The sequence below is a fragment of the Vanellus vanellus genome (genome assembly GCF_965231255.1).
Source record: "Vanellus vanellus genome assembly, chromosome: 3".
NCBI lineage: Eukaryota > Metazoa > Chordata > Aves > Charadriiformes > Charadriidae > Vanellus > Vanellus vanellus.
The window spans coordinates 116,933,834-116,957,020 of record NC_138907.1 but is presented as its reverse complement, the minus strand read 5'-3'; the positions used below and the strand labels follow the sequence as shown (position 1 = coordinate 116,957,020).

General features: G+C 41.2%; 1 protein-coding gene across 2 annotated transcripts in view; it reads right to left on the bottom strand.

Moving 5' to 3' along the window:
- Positions 1–5,321, bottom strand: part of VSNL1 (visinin like 1) — a gene marked incomplete at both ends in the record, with an annotated part of 55,240 nt that extends 49,919 nt beyond the window's left edge. For both annotated transcript variants that reach the window (XM_082480552.1, XM_082480553.1), the window contains one exon: positions 5,160–5,321. In XM_082480552.1, the coding sequence (XP_082336678.1) occupies positions 5,160–5,321 (162 nt within the window). The remainder of the gene's footprint in view (positions 1–5,159) is intronic.
- Positions 5,322–23,187: the final 17,866 nt, after the last annotated feature.

Below are 23,187 nucleotides of genomic sequence, written 5' to 3'. Positions count from 1 at the left end.
TTTAAAAATTCAGTAACACAGCAGTACTATTAAGGATTTTTTAGAGTCATGTTTAAGGATTTTTTAGAGTCATGTTTATAAATAAATACATGTCATGTTTTCTTTGTTGCAGTTAGTTTTAGGTGGTGCATCCAACAAACGTACTGTCATATTGCCCAGGAAGATGCGAGTGCCTCAAATGTGATCTTCTGGAAGGGAGCAACAGCATGGGCTAAAATCATTGCATCAGTACACACAGCAGTATTTTTGAAAATCTGCCTGATTTCAAAACACGCTTTTGTTGTTTAGCAACACAGCATTGGTACAATATACGCAAATATATTAATTATATTAGGTATCATACCTAATGTTAGTATAATATAACTAAAAAGTACTCCTAATTATAGGGACAACTTAAGTGGCCAAACCACACTTGTAAAACCAGCTCAGCTCTTCCAGTTAAAAGAGATGGTCCCAGGAAAATCAGTTTCTCTCAATGCAACTGCATCTATGTTAGGGGTATCTGTAAACACAGCTGTGCTGTTCTGGAATCCCATTTCTTCACAGCCACTGAAAGCCTGAAACATAGCTCTAACCTAACATTTTAAAGAGCTCTGTGCCATCTTTAGAAAGACGCTAGTCTGTCTTGGAAAATCTGGATAGAGAAAAAGAGGCTGCAAATATACCCACTTAAATTTCAATAGATTTTTGAGATTCTTTTGTTCTACACGTATTAAAATGAGGGACTAGAAATCAATTCCCTTCAATACAGGAAATGTGAGATAGAAGCCAAAAATATGACAAATCATTTGATTGCAATTAATCAAATGGCATTACTATTTTTTTTTCATTTAAATGTTATCTATAAAACCCCCAAACATAGCTAAATAATAGACGTGCAATAAATTCACAAAGCAAATGACTCTATTTAACACTAGCATTATATCATGATCACTCCCAACCTTACCCTTCCAGTTAAAGGACCATTGGTGCTTGTTTCTGTTATTAATCCAGAGGATATGCTTCTCATGTTCAGTGACCCAGTTCCAACAAGTATCACAATATAGAAGCCCATTTTCCACTTCATAAACATGCATAATTCCTGTGAACGTTAGCACTGATTATGCACGCTTACACACTCTAGGGCATATTCATCTAAAGCCAGTGAATTCAAAAGATCTGAAGGAAAATGTATTTGGCCCTCTAGACTGCAAGAAACCCTAAAGAATGATAGGAACAGCCCAGAATGTTTTATTGGTATATTTTATTTTAATGACACTTTTGCATATTAATCCCTTCAGCTTTCTGCCCACAATGCTAATGATGTTTTATATAAGATAAAAGAGTTAAGGACTTTTTTAGGATAGAAAAAAGGAAAATGAAGAAAGTAAGCAAGGATTAAGCTTAATAGTTAGGATATTAGCTTTGAAGATGGAAACTGTCGTTCCAGACTGTCCAATGCCACTTATCACTATTTCCTGCAGAAAAAGAGGTTAGTTGGGATGTTGTCAGCAGCCCGGAAGGGCCTATCTCATCACAGGTAGAGCAATGAGAGGGCGAGAAGTGCAGATTCAAACTCTTTACAGGGACGTGATAATTGATTTAGAGCTTCCTACAGCTTGATGAGTACTTAAACTACTCTGGTAAAGATAAGGCATTCCCATTATCTTTGTTACTTAAGAAAGAAAGAGGACTTCAGTCACTTGATTTTGCTTTGACTTCTAATGTCCTAGATAGTTCTCTGCAGGAGAGTTTTGCAAGATGCAACTCACACAGGAAAACAGATGCGTATACCCTGGAGAAACGTGGAATTTAATCCAAATTCCTGTCCTGAGCATTACCTTGCGGTCTTGCATTGGTGTGTCTGTTTACAACATACTGGCTGGATTTTCAGCTTTCTCAGAAAGGTATCCACAAATTTCTCCCCCTTCCAAGCTCTGTGCAGACCGTCGGGGCAGCTAACTTGGTGTTTTCAGCATTTAAGTCTCTCTGTGGCTCTGGGCTTACAGTATATATACAATTCTTCAATAAACTGTTTCAAAAACTGCTGAAGCATTCAGCTTATTCAGTAACATGGAGGGAAACGTGAGCCTTAATAGCTTGCCACAGATGCTGGATCCCAAGAAGAATCTATCCACCCAAAAATGTACACTGTTTTTTACTGAACCTGTCAGGTTGCTGACAATGCTAAATATGCAGTGGTATAAAGTATATTTCTGCCTATTAGCTGCTTATTTAAAAGAGGTGTTCTTGACTAAATATTTTTATAGATGCTTCCACTAAAAGTACTGCAAATAATTTTTCTGTAGAGTCCGTTTGTATAACTGCTGTTTATTTTAAGCACTGCATGATTTGTATTCATAATGGAAACTTCAATAGCAAAGGCTTCCAAGCCAAGCTAGAGTCATTCGCCCTGTAGTCAATACAGTCTTCATCTACATCAGTAAACAGCACAGTACAATTGATACAAATACGTAGAGTGGAAGAATTAGCGTTGAGGACCTGACATCATCATCACACGTGTTCTGGATGCTTTACTTCAGACCAACTCTAGCTGATTAGCAGGCATTAGATATAGTGATACATTGGGTGTAATCCCAGAACACATCTTCTGGTTACATTTCATCAAAAAAAAATATGCAGTTTCTGTGCCCAAAGACTGTGCACCCCAGTCTGTAATTACGATTACTTACACAGTAAGTGGAGATAATCAGGAAATTCACCTCAAAATTATTCTCCTGATATAGCCTAAAATGTTTTTGTTCTTTAAGCCAAGGATAATTTCTATTGTGTGTGAGTAAAACAAAAGAGCTTTCTTTGCATCTTGGTCTGATGACCAACACCCTTTTATCAATCCACATGAAAGTGCGCCACATAACTCTCATGAACAAAGAAACGGTGTCATCTTAAAAAAATACAAATCTGAACTGAAGATAAGTCTCGTGTTTCTTTTCCAAATGTATCTATTGATGGAAATCTTCAATAAAATCCAGTTCAGGCCAAGAGATAAAATGTCATCCCTCTCAACTATAAGTTCATGCAGAGGAATTATTAATCAATACACGCTTCATACATTTTCACCCTGAATACGCATTAAAGGAATTGAAATGCTGTTAATGTAATCACAACAATTTGGGTCTCCTGCTGGTGACTCCTCCTGGAAAGATCAGATTTAGCATCGGGGGTTTTGTCTGCAGCCAGCAGCCAGGGCGGGCAGAACGTCCTACGGAGGAGAAGTCGCCACCGCTGACAGCACTCAGATCATCAGCTCCTCGGAGAGCCCTGGGCCATTATTTTACAAGCATTTCTGTGACAGAAGAAGTAAAGCTCTGGATTTACTACAGCTAATCAGATTTCTCCTCTGCAAAATTATTATTTCACCCTGTATATAGACATTATATATAGAATGACAATAAACTGGACTAAATATATGACAGTACCATTACAGAGCAGATCTCAAAACCCATAACTACCAAAGCAAGGGAGACAATCTTATTTGATGTGCATATCTAAAAATATATGAGGTCATAAAACTGAAAGCCAGATATTGCAGATAGTAAGACTACAGAGCTGTCTCCAAATTTTGAGAGCAAAATGCTGCTGTGCTCTTCATGTGCTCTTATTTTTTGCACTGCCATTTTTGTAAACGTGATACTGAATTTACTCTCTGATATTTCTTCATGAGTAAAGTATCTTGTGAAATATCTGTGAAGACTTCAAACATCCCTTTGAAGGGAGGAAGTCCTAACAGTTTTGAGCTATTTTCAGAAGGTATCTTCCCCCAGAACACAGAAAAACATTACAAATATATGAATCCCTTTATTGTAATTTGACAAAAAGAAAATAATGATTTCTGAAGAGTTAAATACTTGATGTACTTCATTTGGAACCCATATTTTGTAAAGACCATTTACTTTCCCCAGAAACATGTAAGAGAAATTATTAGATGTCTGATTTTGGTGGATGTGCACCGAGTACTATTTAAAATGGAAGCTACGAATTATCAGTCAATAACAAGCACAATACCCGAGGCAGTAAAAATTCTTTCATTTGAAAATAATAGTTATTACAAAGTCAGCCATTTATTAAGAAAAGGATTGTGAGGCAACATCTTGAGCCATAAATATTAAAATATGAAGACAGAAGTTTATTTATGTAAGCTGGAGTTAGCGGGTTTTGTTAGACCATTCATTAGGAGGAAAAAGGGGCTGGGTAATAATTTGTAGTGATCTGGTTCAAAGCTGAAGAAATGTAGGGAAGGACTGTAGCATGCATTTAAGCAAAAAGAAAGTCCTACTTGTCTGCAGAAGTTGTCAATGTGCTCAATATTAACTACTTACGTTTGAACGGCTTTTTTATTTTTATTCAGCCTCACATTGTATTTATGAACCGTTCTGATCCTACTGTTCATCATTGCCACCCAATATTTTTCCTAATTAAAATTACTTTGAAGTCTCTGACCTTTAGGCAGACACTCGATTCTGAATTAAAATATAATTATCTTTGTAACATGAATACACTTCTTATGCTGCCCCCATGGTTTCTTGTTACAGAATAAATACATAATGAATGTAAAAAAAAGACTACACTGAACTTGATAAAATAATGAAAAATAAGAAGAAAATACACTGAGCAGCCTGGTTTTCCTTTCTTATATAACGATGGCAAAGAGACAGAAGGGGAAAAATAAAGGCAACACTTAAAATGTAAAGAAAGAAATCCTTTGTGCACAGCCCGTAATTTATCTACAGGACATACTGCCACACAACTTCACCACTTTTGCTGAAACCAAAAGGAGAGTTCTTTATAGGTGTAGGTCCAGCAGTCACACAGTTTATATTCCAGTGGCATGACAGAGATACAGTGCCATTTATGGAACAGGACCACAAACCATTCTCTGAAGGTGAAAGAGGCCCATAAATTACGGAGTGCAGAGAATATATTTATTATAAGTAAATCACAACTTTTTGTCTAAACATGTGGTTCTGGTCACTGTTGCTACAGGAACTGCTGGTGTGACGAGGGTAGCACTTCCCATTTATCTCCTCATCTTCACCATTGCTTCTCCTACCAATAGTATTTCTTAGTCCAAATGACTGGCAGCTCTTGACCATGTTTGCTTTACATTATTTTGCAATCTTTTCTATGGTCAAATAATAGGAACTTAACGAATAACTTACTTTTACGTAGAGCTGCTGAAACTCCTCAAGGTTCAGTCTACCACTTGGACAGTCCTTTAGAAATCCTTTGTACCACTGTTTTAGCTCGTGTTCATTGAACTCCGTGCTCTTCACCAGATCCTCCATCACCTCAGGGGCCAGCTTGCTATTCTGTTTCCCCATCCTGCCTTAAGAAGAAATAAATTAATACAATTAGCCAAGTTGCCGTGAACATTTTTTAAGTGGATTTAGCGACAAAGCTCGAACGCATCACTTCTTTCATACTCACTGCTGCTTTTAGTCAAATGCAACTTCACAAATTCACTAGTGAACGGGAACCTAAGCTATGCTTGAATATTAGAGGCTGAAAACAGTGAAAAAGACAACATTCTTCTTTCATTTAGGAGCCTTAAGGCCTGGAGACAGACTGCTCATGTGCCTTCAAATTATGTAATTTCTAGCTTTTCTTTACACTAAGGCTGAAAAAGATGACATCACTTTTCCTTTGAATTTAACAAAAAATTTTCACAGATTCAGGGATGTCCATAGAATTCGTCTTTATCTTTGTCTTGAAAATCTCTTTTGATACAACACCCAGATTAGCAGCTACTCTTCACAGGTACAAGAGTGTGGACAGACAGGCTTGTAACATACAGCACTAGAAGTTCCACTGGGAGGAAGCAACACAGGAGTCCACACACTCGGTCTCAAAAAATGACGAAACCAAACTGGAAAACTAAATATAATTCTTATATATATGCACATATATGTGTATATATACACATATGTATACAAATATATACATGCATATATTTACTGCATAGTTGATACACAATAGATGGCTTATATGGCACTGTTAACTCTGGAGATATCCACTACATTTTGTATACAGACTAATAAATATTAAACGTAAAACATACAGAAATATAAATCCTTTTCTTTAACTTTTTCCAATTCTACTACACTTTGTTTCATGACAGGAGATGTCTTTCTGTTATTTTTTAATCAGATGACAGACAGTACTTAACTTGTCCTGTACAGAACTGCAAAACAATGAATAATTTCTTTCCTGAGCCTAGCTTAGCATTTCCATTTTTATCTCCCAGTACAGCATCTGTCTCTAATGACAGCACCACACTGAACACATTGATTTCTAGTCCACATCACCACCCGTTCCTGATATTAATCTATTACTTTTGGCATCTTCCCCTATTTCTAAGGGGAAATTTCTTTCTTCTCAGAAGGACATTCTTTGTTCCAACATATCAATATATTTATATAACTTCCTTTATGGAAACCTTCCTTGAGCAGGCCCAAAGTTTCCTCCTGGTCTGTGTGTGGCCAACACATCCCGCAGTGCCATACTACTGGCAGCACCAGGTCTCTTCCTGAAACACCTCATGGCCCCTCTCCCCTTTGGCCATGGTCATCCCCAGTCTGTCCTCACCCCTTCTGACACCCTCCAGCCCACCAGGACAACCAGGGCTGGCAGCAAACCTCTTTGCCAAGACAGCACACGACTTGGCCTCAAAAACGTTCCTGACATGGAGAAGGAAGGTGTCTTTCGTCAAAGCATTCAGCTGGTAGAAAGTTGGGAAATTCGGTCATTGGAAAGTACAAAATGCCACAACCCATCGGGCTAGAAACTCCAGCCAGGAATGTCTCAACGCCTCTGGGACACGGCTGATAGACAAGCGTGCTGTGATGTGCACAGGTGTAACTGCAGGTGGAAGTGGGCCACCATTTCTTGGGGTGCTTCCAGCAAGCAGATCCTCCTTCCCCAAGCTCTGCACATCCTTCCTCTACCAACACTGCGAGATGCCACAGTGCTTTCTTGCTCGAGGCCCTGCATCTTCTCTGAACACGCTGCAAGGACTCACACAGCTTTTAATTAAGGGCAGCACACTGCTTGCTCTAAACTTGCTTTGAAGCTTTGCCAAGTTTCTATCCACATGTTTTGGTAAACTTAGCATAAATATAGGAAAGTTCAACCTTTCAGTTAATTGCCACAGGCCTAATTGTACAAGCAGATGTCCAGAAATAAGCCATTTTGACTAAACGGCGGGTTTGCAATTTATAGTATTTAGAGCAATTGCCCCAGCCTTATCTTTGAAGTCCCCATCTTCTCATGTATGACATTGACCTAATTTGGCATAATCTGAATTTAAATCCCATAGAAACTAAAGTGTATTAATACAGTTATTTCTCTAGCTCCAACTCAGATGGCTTTTAAGTGAATCAATAGACTGTTTTATTTGTTTTAATCTTTAAGGGCCCTGTTTATTTCCCCTTTTTTCATTTTTTTTTCCTTTAGACTGTGTTAGCCTTTGCAGTCATAAGGTGCTTTGCTTAGGACCCAGAGGACCCTTAAAGAGTCTCAGCAATTATAGTAACTACCTTAGGTAGATTCATAAGGCATCTTCTGCCTCTCTTAATTTAGCCAAGTGTGCTTTTAACTTGAATCTTTTCACCTGGATTCTTGCCCCCATTAATATTTAACTCAATGACACTTAAACATGAAAAAAAATCTTCAATGGGTAAAAATCATGTGGTTTTGACCGACAAATTTTCTGTAATAGCAACTTTTTTGTATTTATTGTATTAGCTTTACAGCCCTTGGACCTGGCACTACACAGAGGTGGAAGAAGAGAGAGCTGTGAATCTCAGCACTGCCACCCAAAGTTAGCTATATTGCTTTCAGTACTGTGGACATAAAACACGTATGTAAGAATACGTGAATAAAGAGCTGGACAAACATATCGATGCATAACCTGTTTTGTCATCAGATTCGGAGAAACAAGACACCAGTTTTCTACCTGTGATACAGGTCTCTGGTTTTGGTCAGCTGCTTGTTCTGCCGTAGGCTGTCCAATAAGTCCCAAACACCATCCAGCCATCCCTGATGTGCTTCACCGTATAATATCCGCTACTGAATGAAAACCACAGCTGACATCTTGATAAAGACTTTCAGAAATTATTTTTTCCACAGAACCAAACCAGTATTTGAGGAGGGTACAATTTGGGACTACTGGGTTCTGTACTCTTAGTTGCTGCTCCAGCACAGTACGATGCATAATCTGCCAGGCTCTGTTTGAGACGAGGGACTGAACAACCTGACCAAGCTGGTCACAGTGCCTTCCTGTAATTAGAGGCACTCATTCTTTCTTCTCGTTTTAAAGTTCTTTTTTTAATGGAATTGAATTACAATCTGTAAGAAAGCTCAAGAGTCTCATATAATTATCAAATATAAACTCACACTTCTGGCTGTGGGAGATCCGGTTTATTTGGGAATAAAATTCAAATACATAGATTATCTAGTTAATCATATTCTAACATCTTCTAGAGTTTCATTGAATCTCTTATTATTATTGAAAAAGTACAATCACCCATTAGCAATGAGTATGCCACTGCCAACACATTTAATTTTCTAAAATGAAAAGTATTTTTAATTAACTTATAATCATGGTTTCCCAAACATCTTTTTTCCTTGTGAAAATCTATGAATATGCATTAGGAAAAGACAGGAGAGAACAGCTGCACAATAACTAAGTTTTCAAGAGGAGGAAAGGTCACTCTGCAAGAATTTCTTTAGTAAATTTTATTCTTTTGAACTATAAATTTGCTTCCAACTTCCATGTTTCCAACCATGCAATGTGACAATCCAAGCACTGTTATTCATCTTCTGTTGCATTTTCTGATTGGCAAAAATCATGAAATGGAAAAAAAAAAACCAACCAAAAAAAAACGAAAAAGCAACATGCTTCTATTCCAAACCGCCGTGGGGGAGAGATTCACGATAAACAAGGAACCCGGTACGTGGGTGGCACTAAGCATCAGTAAAGGTGTCAAGTCTGTTCCCAATGAGATTACTCTGGCAGGAGAATGCTTATTAATATTAGCAAGGGCAACACAATCCAGATCAGAGATCAAAAAATACCCTAAAATTCTACTGTTGTGCCACAAGCAGCAACAGCAATGAAGGCTGAGTTTAAAAACACATCGCCTTGGCTGAAATGCTGCAAAGGGGCCGTCTGCTACCCAGAGAAATAAGCTTTTCAGAAATGCTTAGTATAGTAGTACTTCAGTACTTCATTAAGTAACACCTTAACTGCTGCTTTTACAGGTCCACAGGAGGGTGAGATTTAAAAAAATTGATTTTTTTTTATTAAACAACAGATCCCCAACCTGACGCAGTGAGGGCTGTGCCAGCAGCAGGCAGGGACAATCTGAGGATGCATTTTCCTGCTCTTTGCCCCACTGGACCTTAGGAGGTCCGCACCAGCCAGGCTGGGAAGCTGGAAAGGGCTGCAGCAGCAGCTGGAAGTTACTCTAAAATGACTCAGCAGCATGGCTTGGCAAACCGGTTTTTTATGATTTACTGGGGGCTTTGGAGGTAATGGGCATTAAGTCACATGCAGGAAGAGGAAGACAGTTCCTCCAGTTTTAAGACCATACCAGGTTCTAAAACAGTTTTTCCCTGTTTATATCTTTTGTTGGATATCTTTTCTGTAATGCTGTCCCTGTCCCAGACATGCTTGTGCTGTTTCAAAAGCTCTCCGCTCTCCACACGATCATCATCACACCTCCTGGCCAAAGGCAAGGTCTTTTCCCTGCGATACTTTACAGCAATTCCTGCAGAGGTTTATCAGGTCTGCCTCTCCCACTTGGCTTGCCCATACTAAAGTGCCAGTGTGAGCACAATTTTACAAACCAAAATTTTACTAAAGACCTAAGAAGAAGAAGGAAAAAAAATGTTCAATAGCAAAACATGACTTACAGAAGCTTTTCTGCTGTTTAATGATTTCAAAACACCCCAAAACCGTTGCTGTCACAGCTCCCTTCCCACCTGCTTCCTCTTTCCCCTCCTCTCCGTTCCCCTTTGGCCTCCACGTCAACTGTTCACTGTTCAAAGGGACCAAGTGCAAACAAATATAACTCCGGCTGTTCCTAAGGAAGAGTAAACTGGGTGCTGCTGAAGATCTCATATTTGTGCTGAAAAAGGACCCAAATTCGTTTGAGAAGACAGCACCAACAATGTTCAACTGTGTCCCTCAAAGACCAGTTCTGTGTCATTTTGCTTGTTTTCCTTAAATCCAGTTATATAAACCCATTTTCTTTCCAAGTTGCGTTAGGAAAATGTTGCCAGCAGGCTGAGGGAGGTGACACTTCCCCTCTGCTCAGCACTGGTGAGACACATTTGGAGTGCTGGGTCCAGTGCTGGGCTCCCCATACCAGACAGACATGGACTTGCTGGAATGAGTCCAGCGAAGGGCCATGAAGGCGATAAAGGGACTGGAGCATCTGTCATACAAGGAAAGGCTGAGAGAGCTGGGGATGTTCAGCCTGGAGAAGAGAAGGCTCAGGGGGTCTTATCAATGTGTGTCTAAATACTCAATGGGGGGACCAAAGGCAGCAGCACCAGCCTCCTCTCAGGGATGCCCAGAGAGACAAGAGGCAATGGGCACAAACTAAAACTCAGAAAATTCTGTCTGAATGTAAGAAAATGCTTTCTGACTGTGCAGATGATCAAACACTGGAACAGGTTACCCGGAAAAGTTGTGGAGTCTCCATCCTTGAAGACAGTCAAAACCCAACTAGACACAGCTCTGAGCAATCATCCCTATCTGACCCTGCTTGAGCAAGAGGTTGGACTAAAGCATCTCTGGAGGCCCCCTCCAACCTCGGTGATTCTGTGAAACAGGGGGAAACAGGGGGAAATGGGGCAGTTGTACCACCTACCTTTTTGGTATCCACTGTAGCTGCCTTGTTTCACTAAATTCCCTCTATGGGTCGCTGAGAGAAAAAGGGCAGAAGATGTGCTGGTGACTGCAGTCACCCGCCTCCCCTCACCGACTCCAGGAGTGCAGGGAGATTCGCCTTATATCCCTGGGCACAGGCACCTAGCTGAACAGAGCTCCCCCAACTTATCTCCGTATATTGTGACTGCTTTGACGCCTGCTCCTGTTTTCCCAGTAATCCTGCATGAGCCAAAGGGGTGAGTCAACCAACATCTCTGCAGCCTCATGAGGTCTCTGCATTAAACGAGTTCCCTTGTATGATGCATGTTTTTCTCGCTCTTCCCTGGCTCGAGGAAACAGGAATGAGTCGTGTGGACTATGCCAGAAGCAAATGACAACACTCACTTTGCCAGCTCAGCTGTGCTGGCAGGCACTCATTAGGTTGGAAGGAAAGCTGTGCTTCATTCCCTCCCCTCTGCCCACTCCCAGCCCACAAGCTCCCACAGGAACGTGCTGACTCCTGGGGACTACATGTGAAATGCAGGCATTGAGCAGGCAAGCATGGTGGGTGTCTTTGCAATCTTTGACACAACACAAATCTATAAACGGTACATTAAACACTGTATAGACTCCAACATACGTGGGTATATATACAGGGGTAAAAAACTTCAAAACAATTAAATGCTGGGGAAAGCAGAGATCTACGTGTATAATCTACAATAACAGAATAATTTTAATATTATTTTTGACCAGGCTGTTTATCAAATTTCCAGCTGTATGCTGATAATAACTGTAACTCCTGACAACTCCCAGCATTGTTCCTTTCTCCTCAGGCTACTTCTGACACTGCCTTTTCTCTACTAATGTCAGCATGAAGGACAGGCAGAAGCAGGCTATACAGCCACACAGATGCTTCATTCCTTCAAATACACTTACAGTTTCACAGAATAAGACAACTGGAGCTGTAGCCTGTCTTTCACACACACAAAAACCCAGCAATCTCATACCCAAAGCTCCATGGGAGTAAGTACCCAAGGAACAGTACATGTGGAAAAGGAGAAGAACTTTCCCATCCAAACCAAAGGCTACAACTAAAATGGCCTTATGCGGTGCTTCAACGGCAGATGACACCAAGCTGAGTGGTGCAGTTGATATGCTAGAGGGAAGGGATGCCATCCAGAGGGACCTCGGCAGGCTGGAGAAGTGGGCCCATGCAAACTTCATGAAGTTCAACAAGGCCAAGTGCGAGGTCCTGCACCTGGGTCAGGGCAATCCTCGGTATCAATACTGACTGGGGGATGAATGCATTAAGAGCAGCTCTGCAGAGAAGGACGTGGTGATACTGGGTCCCCAGTGCAAGAAAGACATGGACCTGTTGGAGCAAGTCCAGAAAAGGGCCACAAAAATGATCAGAGGGATGGAACACCTCTCCTGTGAAAAAAGGCTGAGAGAGTTGGGGTTGTTCAGCCTGGAGAAGAGAAGGCTCTGGGGAGACTTTCTTGCAGCCTTTCAATGTATAAAGGGGGCTTAAAACAAACACGAAGATAGACTTTTTACCAAGGCCTATAGTGACGGTACAAGAGGCAATGGTTTTAAACTGAAGGAGGATAAATTTAGAATGGATATAAGGATTTTTTTTTTTTTATGATGAGGGTGGTGAAGCACTGGAATGGGTTGCCCAGAAAAGCTGTGGATGCCCCATCCGTAGAAGTGTTCAAGGTCAGGTTGGATGGGGCTTTGAGCAACCTGGTCTAGTTGAGGATGTCCCTGCCTATGGCAGAGAGGTTGGACTAGATGATCTTTAAAGGTCCCTTCCAACCCAAATCATTCTATGATTTTATGCTTCCTAGGAAACTTGTGAAGCACCTCCTCACATCAGTTAACATAATTTCTAAGCCAGCTTGCATGAAACAGAAATGATCCCAAACCCTGTTCTATACCTTGCATAGCAGAAGCGCACTGGACAGGGAAAGCCCTTTTTTCTCCCACTATGTGCAAAAGGTGAAGATATTTTAGAGGAGAAGGTTCTGGTACTGCTGTATGATACTGCGGTGGGTTGACCCTGGCTGGACACCAGCTGCCCACCAAACCGGTCCATCAGTCCCCTCCTCAGCTGGGCAGGGGAGAGAAAATATAACAAAAGGCTCCTGGGTCGAGGTAAGGAAAGGGAGATCGTTCAGCAGTTACCTTCATGGGCAAAACAGACTCAGCTTGGGGAAAAATAGTTTAATTTATTACCAATCAAATCAGAGTAGGATAATGAGAAATAAAAAGTAAATCTTAAAACACCTCTCCCCCACCCCTCCCTTCTTCCCAGGCTTAACTTTACTCCCAAATTCTCTACCTCCTTCCCTCCCCCATCCCGAGCAGTGCAGGGGGACAGGGAATGGGGGTTGTGGTCAGTTCATCACACATTGTCTCACAGACTCCTCACACTCTTCCCCTGCTCCAGCGTGGGGTCACTCCCACAGGAGACAGTTCTCCACGAATTTCTCCAATGTGGGTCTTTCCATGGGCTGTAGTTCTTCACGAACTGCTCCAGCATGGGTCCCTTCCATGGGGTGCTGTCCTTCAGGAACAGACTGCTTTGGTGTGGGTCCCCTGTGGGGTCATAAGTCCTGCCAGCAAACCTGCTCCAGCGTGGGCTCCTCTCTCCCTGGGGCCACAGGTCCTGCCAGAAGCGTGCTCCAGTGTGGGACTCCCATGGGGTCACAGCCTCCTTCAGATATCAGCCCGCTGCGGTGTGGGTTCCTCCATGGGCTGCAGGTGAATATCTGCTCCAGCACCAACCTCCATGGGCTGCAGGGGAATCTGTGCTCTGGCACCTGAAGCATCTCCTCCCCTCCTTCACTGTCTCTGCAGAGTTGTTGCTCTCACATATTCTCACTCCTCTCTCTGGCTGCAGTTGTTGCTGCCCCGCAGGTTTATCTCCCCTTCTTAACAATATTATCCCAGAGGCACTACCACCTTCACTGATGGGCTTGGCCTTGGCCAGCGGTGGGTCCATCTTGGAGCAGGCTGGCATTGGCTCTGTCAGACATGGGGGAAGCTTCTGGCTTCTCCTCACAGAAGCCACCCCCTGTAGCCCTCTCGCTACCAAAACCTTTCCACGCAAACTCAATACATACCATTTCTTCTTAGGAAGAAATTTTTCACTCTGAGGGTGGTGAGGCACTGGAACAGGTTGCCCAGAGACGTTGTTGAGGCCCCATCCCTGGAGGCATTTAAGGCCAGGTTGGATGGGGCTTTGAGCAACCTGGTCTAGTGGGAGGTGTCCCTGCCCGTGGCAGAGGGGGTTGGAACTAGATGATCTTCAAGGTCGCTTCCAACCTAAACCGTTCTATGATTCTATGATCTTCTAATATGCTGACACCAAGTAAGTATTACACAACTATTAAACCCTTGAAAAGGGGGTCAGTCAGCTTAGAAGGAACTAGTGGTGGCAGAAGTTGTCTTTCTCCGTTCACTGTCTGTCCTATAAGCCAGCCAACTGGATGCTCTTCAATGACCAGAAGCCTTTACTTCACGATGGATGCTGCACCGTATTGTGGCATCTGTGGCTCTCCAGAATCCCCATGGATGAAAGACTTCCTCACTCGGCTCAGTCCCATCCTCCTACTCCTCTCTCAAAACCCATGGATCCAAACAGCTCCACACCTGCGCTTTGCCAGCAAGTAAAAAGGGCTGTGACAATCTGTAGGAGTGGGAGATGAAAGCAATCCACCTCCAGGTGTTCACTATCAGTGCAGAAAAGCCAGGCAAGGAACACCAACCCAGATGCTGGCAGAGGCACCAGGGCAGAGAGTACCAGACATGGTGAGAGCCAAATGGGGCTGGGCAATGCCAGGCTCTGTGGACCTGCTTGAGCTGGCCCTGCTCTGAGCTGGGCCTTGCACTACACAGTCTTCAGAGGTGCCTGCCATCCTCTGCGGTTCTGTGACTCAAGACCTGTGGACATAATTTCAGTAGTAATTTTGGGAGAAATTAATTATCAGGTATAGGTTGAGTTAATGTACTTTCATGATATTGGTATGTTGCCCATCAGCAACCTCAGGAACATGTTGTTCTCCCCACTCAGAAGCAAAACTCACCCTGAACTACCAGCTTTCTCCTTCACGCAACACATAGGGCTCTATTTTGAGATTTTAACCAAACTTACACGTCCCATCCCAAAATGAGGGGAAGTCCATCAGTGAAAAACAAGAAGATTTTGTGTTTGTGTAACACCACACTGAAGTTAGAAGCAGTCATAATTTACTGTTGATAACGTAAACTTCAAACTAAGGGTGAAAAAAACAGGCTAGGTTCTGATTTATATTACAGTACAGCAAAAACTGGAATAAATCCAGTGATTTCAGATTACTTTACTGGGTTTACCAAAGATCAGATTCAGGCCTGCAATCTTTCTGTGTAAAAGAAATGGGGAAAAATAGAGAGTAATGACATTAAGGAATGCAATTATCCAACTGAATTGAATAATACACGGAGAGAAGAGGTTTAAGCAAAAGAAGAGAGATATATTTTTAAATTTTATTTGAAATGAGATGGATATTCAATTAGATTCGAGCAATAAAAAAAACATTTGAAAGGGTAAAAGCTGTGCAGGAGGATGCTCTAACATAACGACTGGTATGTAGGGCTTTTTTTTCTCTAGGTGAATTTATTTCATTAAAAGTGTGGAGGGTTTTTTTGGTTAAGTCTGGAATAAAACAAAAAGGGAGTTTTCTACATTTTCAAAATGAAAATCAAGGGCAATACCAGACTCACCAGTAACTCCACTGTTGATGCACCCCTGTGGGTGCCCAATGCTGAAGCCAGCAGCTTGTGTATAAGCTAACCTGCAGACACACGGTCTGAAGAACATCACAGGGTCCTATTTCTGCCCCCTCTTCTCACTTGGATTGGGAAACTGCTTACAGCATGCCATAGACGGCTCTCCTCCTTTGCAAGTGGATATAGGAGGAGGTACGCAACTTAAAGCAGAGACTTGCCTGGGCTGTTGAAGACACAAGTGCTCAGAGAGCTTCTAGGCTCCACCACTTAGCTTTGGACTTGGAGAGAGGACACAATCCCTCCTTTGCTTGCTCTTTCTCTCAGATTCTTTTTAGACCACAAGGAGGAGACTCTCCATATTTCTACAGAAAGCTTAGGCTCTGGATCATCAGTGGTCCTTAAGAAAATTTTTATGGCCTTCTTAACTCCATCATTTGGCTTTGTTGCATGCCATAACTCAAACTTGTTTGGGGTTTGTTTTTTTTTTATTTTTTTCACGTCCACTTCTCCAATATTTCGTCAGAATTTGGTGACCTATATGTTCTAGAGAATTAGCAATTAATTTCTGAAGAGAAAAATATGCTTGTTAATCCTGAGTGTCAGACAAACACATAAGTACATCTGTTGCCTGTTGCCATAGTTTCATTTTGCTCTTGGCCCAGCTTATATCAACTGTGGTGATCAGCAAGTAACAAGGAGGTCTGAGTCGAAGAAGAAGCCTCATTTTTCAGCAGTGAAATTAGTATTTTCTTCACCGGGATATTCTCTTAAATTTTGTCCTCATAAATAATAATCTTAAAATGCATGCAGAACATTTACTGTACCCTTTTGTAATAATTCATATGCTGAATACCATTCTAACCACCTGAGTGATGGTTAGTCTAATTATCCAGAATGCTCCAACATCAGAGCTTTGATTGCTGTGACAAGTTTGTTATATGCCTTATGCCAACTACAATAGTTTTTGATTGCCTTCTCTAAGGTTTTATTCTAAAATATGGTTTCCAATAGGTGATCCCTCATGAAATGCCCTGATGTGTTAACAGAGAAATCCATAACCTCCTGGACATCACTAGTTCAGAGTGACCACTGGAGCAACTTATGCATCAGCACTGATGATGACTTTCCAAGCCTTGCATTTCAGAAGAGTGGCTTATACAGGTTTTAGATATTTCAAAGATCTATCCCCTATTCAGTATTCCACCTCTTCTTAGGATAGTTGCTGCAACCTTCTCTTCTTTGGGAAGAAGATTGCCTGAAGATTATAGTTTCCCTAAGTAGGGTCCAGTTGTCTTCTGCAACCATGGGACAACATTTATGTAGACTATAAACATCCATCTAGTTTTGTTATGACAAACTAGACCAATGTTTTCTCTGCTTGAGATACAGAATTTTTGTCAATTTGTAGAGACTAGTGTTAATTAAAATGCTGCTTTTCTTTGAGAGAAACACTACTAGTGTTTCGTGCTTGGGGATAAAGGGTTTTAGACTTCAGCCATTGCCTTGACCACATTTACATATATGCACCAGTTTTGTAACTGCCTAGAAAAAAGTAATACATGCTTTCTCTCCACTTGTATTACAGCAGGTCTTCTTATGTGCTATCATTTTGCTTTATTGTTAGTTTGAAATGTCACTATGCCCTTATGTTTGATATGTGCAAAGTCAAATTCTCTAAGTTGGTATGCTTACCAAGAGGTACTTCTACCGCTCACCTTCCAGCCCCATTTTAATTTGGGTTTGAATCCATCACACGCCTTTTTCAGACCGCATCTCTGACTCATTGGGCTCTACTTAATGATACAAGCTTCACTCTTCATTTATATCTATATTCCTCATCACAGCTCTTAAACAATACCACGTTTCTGCAAAGGTAGATTAATCGCATCGAACGTTAGGTGTTTAAAAAGTCAGTTGCCTATGATCCCTCTGCAGTCAATGGAGATGGCCAGAAATTTCAGAGTGATTCACCCCATGCAGAGAGAGATGTCTGAAAGAGGCAGGATGAATATATGCATGCTTATTTTAAGACAGGGTGAATCACCTTCTACAAGTGTTTCTTTCTGCTGATTGTAGAGGCAGCCTTGTAAACTTGCTTAGATCTGAAACTGGATTTCTAAATGCTTAAAGTGAAGCAAGAAAAATCCTACCTTGCTTGTTGACAGTGTATAACCTAGAATCAAAACGCCATTGCTGATCTCACTAGGAAGCACATACATTTGCTGAGGTCGATTGCTATTCCTATGTATCAGAACCTGTATTCAGGTGTGATTAATGCCATTACACGTGCAACACGCCAGTCTACCAAACACAGGCAGTCTTTCCCAAACTGCTATTTACCTCCATCAAAGCAGTAGAAAAATTAACTCTTTTACACCCTTTTTCAGCTCCCCCCCAACCCAAAACAGTTTTAAGTAGCTGAACTGTAGAGATCAGGCTGCTCCAGATTCTTTCATCGTGCCCTTGTCATTCCCTGCTTTTTCCTTAGTATAGTTCTTAGCCAAGTAAAGTCTTGGCCTCAAAGAATACAGAGAACATTTATTATTATCAAGTACAATATTCTTTACAAAAAATTTCACTCTGACCATCTAAATGCTACCTTAAAGTTTGGTCTTCTCTAACTCATTTCTAATACCCAGCACTCTCTTTATCCGCCGCAGCCTCCTTAGCAGCCGCGTCCAGCAGTGCAAGATATGGTCTCATAGCTCTGCATTCACAGGGAGAAGCGGGTACGGTGAGCACCGTATGACCCTCCTCCAGTCTCTGCTGGGATTAATGGCAGCAAGATCAACGCTTAGAGTGTTTCCTCTGTGTTCCCAACGCAAAAAGCAGTGACAGGGTCTCTTTTTCGTCTTGTTCATGCTCCTGCGTCCTGTGATGACAACTATGACTGACAAAAGATGGAGTAAAACTCTGAGTAGGGATATCAGCATATGGTTTATAAATAGTGCTGTGATAACTGAAATAAATATAACACAATACATAAATCTTTTGCTTCCATTCAGTTTCTCCATGAAAAGGGAACACTTCAGACTCTGGAGTTAGCTTGCTTTTGCACACGCATTTATGACAGCTGTGAATGAGCTGATTTCAACTGATGATTTTGACCTATGTGCTGAACAACTACATTACTAAAAACCACATGACTATATTATGACAGATATTAACAGAAGTGGTTAGCAGGAAAGCAGATTACAGCTTTTTATTTGACTAAAAACCTTTCAAAGTCAAAACAAAGTGTTTACATCATTGTGGCTAGTGATCCATTGGTGCAATGCTCGCCCCAAATTCATTATAAACCAATCGTCAGAACTATCCCTTGTGACTGCTTCGGATAGAGCATGATTAAATGCAGAGGAAATACATTACTGAGAAGATGAATCATAATTCTGCAGAATGAAATCAATGGCTTTACACTTTTGAGTTGGACATTGAGGGGCGGTCAAAAATGTTACTCATGCGAACAAGTGAGCAAATGAATCATATAAACAGCTTGAACAGGAAAAATATACTTAAAATTTGACCGGCAGTAACACTGACTATCAAAGAAACACAGAAGAAAACCTGAAAAAGTTTTCTTAAGGTAGAATTTTCAAATAAAAATTCCTTCATTGCAGTACTACAAAAAGCAAAGTTTTTCTGTCACTTCTGATTTTTATGGTTTGGAATAAATGTAATAATTTTACTTAGAGTGGCTTGATGGCTTATTTAAAATAAGCTTTTAGTTCCTTTGATCTAGTTATAAGCAGACAGGTTGGTAACCACGTCACAACAACAAGAGGACAAGATGCCTTAGCGAGTATTGGTCAGTATGACTTAAGCCACTCAGGTCGACTCAGCTGACTAGACAAAGGGTGTCCCAGCAGGTCCCTGTGTTAGTCCCTGCTAGGTCCACGTGGATGTCTCAGACACCTCAGGGCCTTTCAGGTGGCACTAGACACCTCTGCTTAAGCAGCTGGATCAGTTGAATGAGATCTTGCCCACCTAATTTAGACAGCTAACTTGGGCGTAACAAACCAGCTAAGTGCCAACATGCCCTGTTCTGTCAATAGAGAAAAGCCACCACAGAGAAACGCTGCTCACCTGAATTAATTCATCAAGCTTCTATCTATCGGCTCTCCTTCTGGAGTCAATGAAAAATGCCTGCCCTCCCTTATTTCCCGCTTGTGCTAGGAGGACAGCTTTGTTATGCACCTGAAGGTTAGGTGGGAAATAAGGTGTTTCTGATCTAGCTTAACACGCTGATGTCGGTGTGCTGTGCTGTGTTAACCAACAGAGGTTGGTTAACAAACCAACAAACCAGCAAAGGCACCAGCCTTCCCGTCCAGTCAGGCCAGCACACACGCAACCAGCAAAGAGCGCACGTAGAGCCAGCTGTCACGTCAGCAGGGCCAAAAGCAGAGCTGCTAAGCTCACCCGTGGTTTGTGCCTATCCATATACACCATCCCCTTGGCTATTTTATAGAATAATGCACAAGAAGTCCAAATCATAGTTGATCTCCAAGCCATTTTCTGGCCTTGACTAGTATCATTGATGGACATTGGAGCAAAAAGGTCAAGGCTGGGAAAGTGTGAAACTGAACCGGTCCCAGCAGGACTGAATTTAGAAGTATTCACTGTGCTTCGTCCTTCAGGACTTTCGCTTTCCAGAGCTGCCAATCCAATTTCTGTCATAAAGCACGCAATTAATTAAAAATGCAAAAATGGCTTTAATGCAGATTGAGAACATGACATCTTTAGTACAGAGTATCTCCATCACACGGGCAAACCCAACATCAAAGCAGAAATGCACATAACCGTTACCTAGCATTTCCTCATTAATTAGCACATGCTAGTAATACTGCTATTTGGCATCAGACTGACAGATAATATTGATGAGTCTCACATAAGTATTTTTACAGATGACAGAACTCCTAGCAAGGTTATATATTGAGGGGAAAAAAAGAATGCACTCTGACATTAATATTGATAGAAACTGCAAAATGAGCAAAAAGGACAAAGCACAAGGAAAGCTGGCTGTCTCTGAGGAGACTCTTGTGTCCCCAGTACAGGAACCTCATTATTATTTCATGACCTTAATGGCAAGCCTCTAAGCCTTGTGTATGTCCTTCATAACAAAAAATTAATTACAAACACAAACCAGAAAATCTTGGATATGCAATAATTGAAAGCTATTAGATATTTTTTCTAGTTTTGACTTCATTTACACAGTACAATAGTTCTGAGACACAGCAAGGTAAAACATGTAACTTTTCATAAGTCCCAAATATGAATCACAGCATATGGTCTTTCTGTTAAAAGATAAACCAGAGGGAGGCAAGGAGCCTCTCATGCTAAAGGACTGCACAATTTTATCATTTCATACATTAAAAATAATTGGGACAATTTCTTCCAGCTGTTTTTCAATGACAGCTCCACTGGAATAAATTTCTGTAACAACTGGTTATTGTGGCTGTGCTAATAAAACTGATATACTGGCTCAGCTGAATCCATGTGTGTGCACACTTGCTTTTTTTGGTGAAATAATAAAAGATAGACAAAAAATAAGAGAGAGACGGAGTCTCGATTTCTGTAGTATTTTTCATGGCCAAGAATAATAAAACATATACTGAGGAAAGAGGAGGAAACAGAGAAGACCTATACAACGCATCACACGCTTGTAGTACCACACCATCCATGAGAACTTCAGTGCCTAAACCTGCAAAGGACAACACACAAGGTACAGTCTATTGGCTGGGTTGTTTGTTTTTTTTTTGTTTTTTTTTTTATTTAAAGAGATGCTTACTTCTCAGATTACTTTCTGAAATGCTGTTTTGTTTTTCTAGGATAGACAGTTCAGGAGTTATCTTTTTGGCAACAACAAAAAAAAGTGCGTAAAAAAACTGCTAGCAACATTTCTGATTTGGACATCAGTTCATGTAGAACTCCTTCAGCAAAACACATGGGAAGCTATTACAAAGGAACAGCTCTGGGACAGGCTGTAGCAATACTTCCACAAAGCAGAAATAAAGCAATGGTGATGCAGATAAAAATATGAAAGAAAACAAATGAAAGCTATATAAACATTTAAATTATTATGATTATGAAATTCCCGAAAAATACTGCCTGAATTCCTTGAGTTTATCGTCCATCAGGATAAAGCGATTGATAGAGGGTGCTAAGCACAGACAAGCTGACTCAGAAATCTTTTCAAACGTTTCAAAATTGCAAATCTGAAATATCAGCCTGCAGTACCATTAAATTGTCCAGGAAAATAAAATTCTGTTCTGATTCACTGCCCGCTGCTGGTGGATAAGGACCCCCTGGGAAAACTACTTGAGAAAACCTAGCAAGAAAAAGACGTTATTATAGGCTATGAATCCTGGAAAGCATGACATATAACTCTTAATTCTCGAGGGGACAGATGTTTTTTCCTAACTTAGGGCTGTCTGTCGCTGATTGTCCATGGGAATAGCTGAGGCCCTTGGAACTGGACTACAAAGGCGGTGGAGAGAAAAGGAAAAGTAACCGTAAAAAAGACGGTTCCATTTTAAAGCAGAGCTGCACGTGCTGAGTCAACCTTGAGGGTCTTGCCGAAGCCGATCAGGGAGCATCCCTCCAAGTCGAGGAGGAATTGCTGGAGGTAAGAGGCAAGGACAAACAGCCTGGACAGCATTCACACGGCTGCGCCTTTCACAGTGACTGCTGCTCCCAGGTGGCATGAGGCAGCCGTGGGTGAAATATTTTTATTCCAAAACATGATACTAAGCAGCTGCAACTGCATTGACAGCTACCCTGGACTATTTAAGTCTGTAGAATCTGGAAAGCTAGAAATACCAAACACTGCCTTCCTTGGCATTACCTCACCATTACTTCACTCATCACTGGAGAACGGGGAGGTGAAAAGGTTTATGATAAAAAATGGTTGTTGCTCTCTCTAATGATTCCAGAGGCTGGGAGTGACTCTGAGGATGATATAATCTCTTTCCTATTTCTTATATTTTTGCAATAACGTACACAAACTAAACTGCTGCTAAGAAAAAAACCCAAAAATATCTTGGACGACAAATAGAAAAATATACTTTCTTTATAGTCAATGCCATCTTCACTATTTAATTGCACCCACAGCTCTTTTAACTGCAAAAATGCCCACAAGTTAAGTATATGAATATAGCATCTACAGTGGGAGTGAAATCACCTGGCTTTAATGCTCTCAAATTTTGGTCTCTACACTAAGATAGTCATTTAGGCCAACAGAAACACAGTCATCTCCAGATAACGATTCAGCAGGTTGATCTAAGACATTTCTCCTCAGATGGGATGAGTCATACTTTGGAGGTGCTGTTCTCTCTCCACTGACTCTCCAGACTATCATGTCTAATAATCGCTGATTAAATTAGCTTTCCTGAATTTGTCTGATCCCTTTTTGACCACATTTATATCCCGGTCTCCACAACATCCTGTGGTAATCAGTTTCATAATTTAATTAAACGTTATACAGTAATTTCATTGGTGACCCCATTTCTTGTACTGTGAGAAACAATGACTATTTCTTATTC